The 3,289-nt window shown below is 34.8% G+C and overlaps 1 protein-coding gene across 1 annotated transcript in view; it reads right to left on the bottom strand.

The window, feature by feature from the left end:
- ERO1A (endoplasmic reticulum oxidoreductase 1 alpha) overlaps positions 1 to 3,289 on the bottom strand; it is a 46,102-nt gene that overhangs the window by 25,694 nt on the left and 17,119 nt on the right. Inside the window, exon 2 of the mRNA XM_019646150.1 lies at positions 840 to 959. Coding sequence (XP_019501695.1) covers positions 840 to 959 — 120 coding nt within the window. The remainder of the gene's footprint in view (positions 1 to 839; positions 960 to 3,289) is intronic.

Below are 3,289 nucleotides of genomic sequence, written 5' to 3'. Positions count from 1 at the left end.
CGACCCTTTCACAGGGGTCGCCTAAGACCATCAGAAAACAAAAAGATATTTACATTACGATTCATAACAGTAGCAAAATTACAGTTATAAAGTAGCAATGAAAATAATTTTATGGTTGAGGGTCACAACATGAGAAACTGTATTAAGGGGTCATGGCATTAGGAAGGTTGAGAACCGCTGGTGTAGCTGATGTCAGTAAATTGGTAGACTTGCTTAGAAGGACAGAGACTGCTACTAAACAAACCCTAAACTGATGGCAACTAGGAGCCAAAGTGGCTCAGATCATTACTGCGCAACTCAAATTCGTTTTAAGCAAGTAACAGTTGACAATGTAGAACAGTTAGACAATTGTGAACTCAGACTATAGTTCCATAGTCCAATGATGAGGTTTTCTGGACTCTTTCAGTAGTTATCTCAAGGTAAAATATGACAAGTGACTAGGTAAAATAATACAGGTCCGAATAAAGTCATGCTTCTCAAAAATAATTTTTAATTAATTGAAATAAATCTGATGTTTTAGAAAATTATGAACTCACAACTTTGATAACAATACATAATAGTTTCTGTTCTGACTTCAGTTTAACCAACTAGTTTCTAACTCTTGAGTGCAAAACTCAGTTACTGAAATTAAAAAGTATACAGCGGGTAGTTGTAGAACCACATGGTTCACTCTTGTGAACTGAATTTTCCTAACATCGCCTCCATCAATTTTAAGTAATTTTAATTTTAATCAATTTTAATGTTAAGCCACAATTTTGAAGCTTAGTAATGACTAAGAAAATGTAATTATCCATTTAAGCTTTAAATATACTTATACAAAAAACTAAAAATAAAAATACCTTGTAATATCTAAAGTAATCACTCTCAAGAAGTGTTTGTAGTCTTGGGAAAAGCCTGTAGTTATTAAATTTATCGATGGTTTCAACATCACAGGTACAATCATCCAGGTATCCACTAACCTGTTATAAAGAAAATGAAATATTAAATCAAAATGTCTTAGATACAACAGAATTCTTTTTCTTCACATGGTTATGATGAAAGACCCCAAATGAAACAGAATTCTGGACATCCCATAGAAACCTGAACTTTTTAAAAATGCACCCCCTCATACACACAAAGTGATTTATGCATGCTAACATTTGAAGCTCACAGCTCTAGGTTTCAAGACATATACTCAGCCATGGGTAGGGGCCCAAACTAATAGGTGGTGATTGAAAGGCCTTTGTTGAGGGATGGTAGATATGAGGACCAAATAGGCCTTACATGGCATCACCTAGTTTAAAGTCCTAGTCTCTTAAGAGTTGGAAAGCCTTTGAAGGCCTTCTATTGCAACCTCTCAAGCAACACAGCAATGCCCTCCTAAATACCCTCGAGGAGGAGGCAGTGCACAACAATGTTTAGCATCCAGGGGCTAGAGTCAGGCCTAGGGTTGAATCCCATCTCAACTACTTATTAGTTGTTGACCTTAACCACATTTTTTAACCTCTGTAGGCCTCAGCTTCTTATCTGAACACACACACACNACACTTCTTCAATAATAAAACTTAAGAAAAAACTCATCAAATAAGTTGTCTCTATTTTTTGTATTATTTAAAATGTTTAACCAAATATATACACGCTACAAAATTGTAAGCTTTCTTAAATTCATTCCATTTTAGGTCATAATATAAAATTTATCCAATTAAAAGCAAGAGTTTCATCAAAAGGTGACTCTTTCCACAAGTAAAGACAATCACAAAATGTCAGAACTAAACATGGTACCCGATTGAACTTTCCTCGCTTGATGTGTTCAATTTCTCCTTCTTTTTTGTAGGAATAAATGTCAAGGATTTTGTTTACACACTTTGTTATAATAATTGCAATTTGCTAAACCTTCAAAAGCTGTCATATTTTGTTTTTTTCTTTAAGCATCCTACTCATTGATACTTTGAATAATGACTTTCCATTGATTTTACACAAATTGTAGTCCACATTTAGAGGGCTCATTTATTAAAAAATTTCAGTGCAGGACACTTGGGTTGTTTTACAAAAGAGTTCTTTAAGGGCTTGAACATTTATAAAATCTAATTGCTGATGGACAGTAAACACAGTACTGCCACAGTAATGTTTCTTTCACCATTAGCTTCATCTCAAAAATTTTATGGTCATTTACATAAAAACCTGTATGTTTTGACAATTGCTACTTCATCTTTTTTTTTTTTTAAGTGGCAAAAGAACAGTTTATTAGAAGAAAAAGTATGCTTCAAAAAGGTAGAAGCAGGCCCAAGCAGAAGGCAGTGGCTCAAGGACCATTAATAGAAGAGAAAGTACATTCCAAACAGTTAGGAGCAGGCCACGACTCAAAGGCTAAAAGGCCACTACTTCTATCTTAACTGGTAAACTATTACAGTGTGTTTGAACACAATTATGAGTTATGTGTATGTTAACCAATTGCAAATCCATTTCCGTTCCACGGATTTCTTGATTTAATAAGGACATTGTTTCTACCAGGACATTGGTTTTTAATCAAAATTCATATATGTGTTACCACCACAAAACAAATATTTTGTCTTCAACTTTGAACTTTAAATGAAATTATACTAGCATTCACAGTAGTGACAAATGTTTTCCCTTCAACAAAATGAACTTCCAAAAGTTTTAATTTGAGTCCATCAATTGAATGAAAAAAAAATTAAACAACTTTTGGATTTAATGATTTTTTATTTGAAACAGCTGATAGCATCATTTAACTAGGTGCAAAATATTGGAGCCAACACATTGGCTATGATGACTTCACTCTTTGTGTGTGAACAGGAAAACATGGAATCAGAATTGAGTAAAAGTAGTTTTGAATCTACGATAAGTAAATAGAGGGAGAGAATATAAATCTCCCACACTGAAGAATTCCAAACAATTTACATCCTCAAGGAGATGAAGCACTCCTTAAGTGTGGGCTGTGTGTAGTGACTTCCTTCCAAAGGATGCAGCATGGAAAGGGTGAGAACGGGTAAATCTACAGCGGAGAAGCCTGACAACTACCTCAGCTAGGTGATCAAGGCTAACATTAACAGTGATAAGTCATGTTGATTGATAGTACATCATGTGATGTGATGAAAATGGCACTTCACCTGTGTGGTCTTCCTCCCAAAAACACATAACCACACTCTGATCATGAGAAAAACATCAGACAAATCCCAAGCGAGGGAGATTCTACAAATACCTGACGAGCGAGTACTCCTCAAAAACACCTTGTCAAAAACAAGGAAATGCTGAGAAACTGTCATAGTCAAGAGGAATCTAAGGAGACATG

The sequence above is a fragment of the Hipposideros armiger genome, unplaced genomic scaffold (assembly GCF_001890085.2).
Source record: "Hipposideros armiger isolate ML-2016 unplaced genomic scaffold, ASM189008v1 scaffold_5, whole genome shotgun sequence".
NCBI classification, from domain to species: domain Eukaryota; kingdom Metazoa; phylum Chordata; class Mammalia; order Chiroptera; family Hipposideridae; genus Hipposideros; species Hipposideros armiger.
This window is presented reverse-complemented; position numbering and strand designations above follow the sequence as displayed.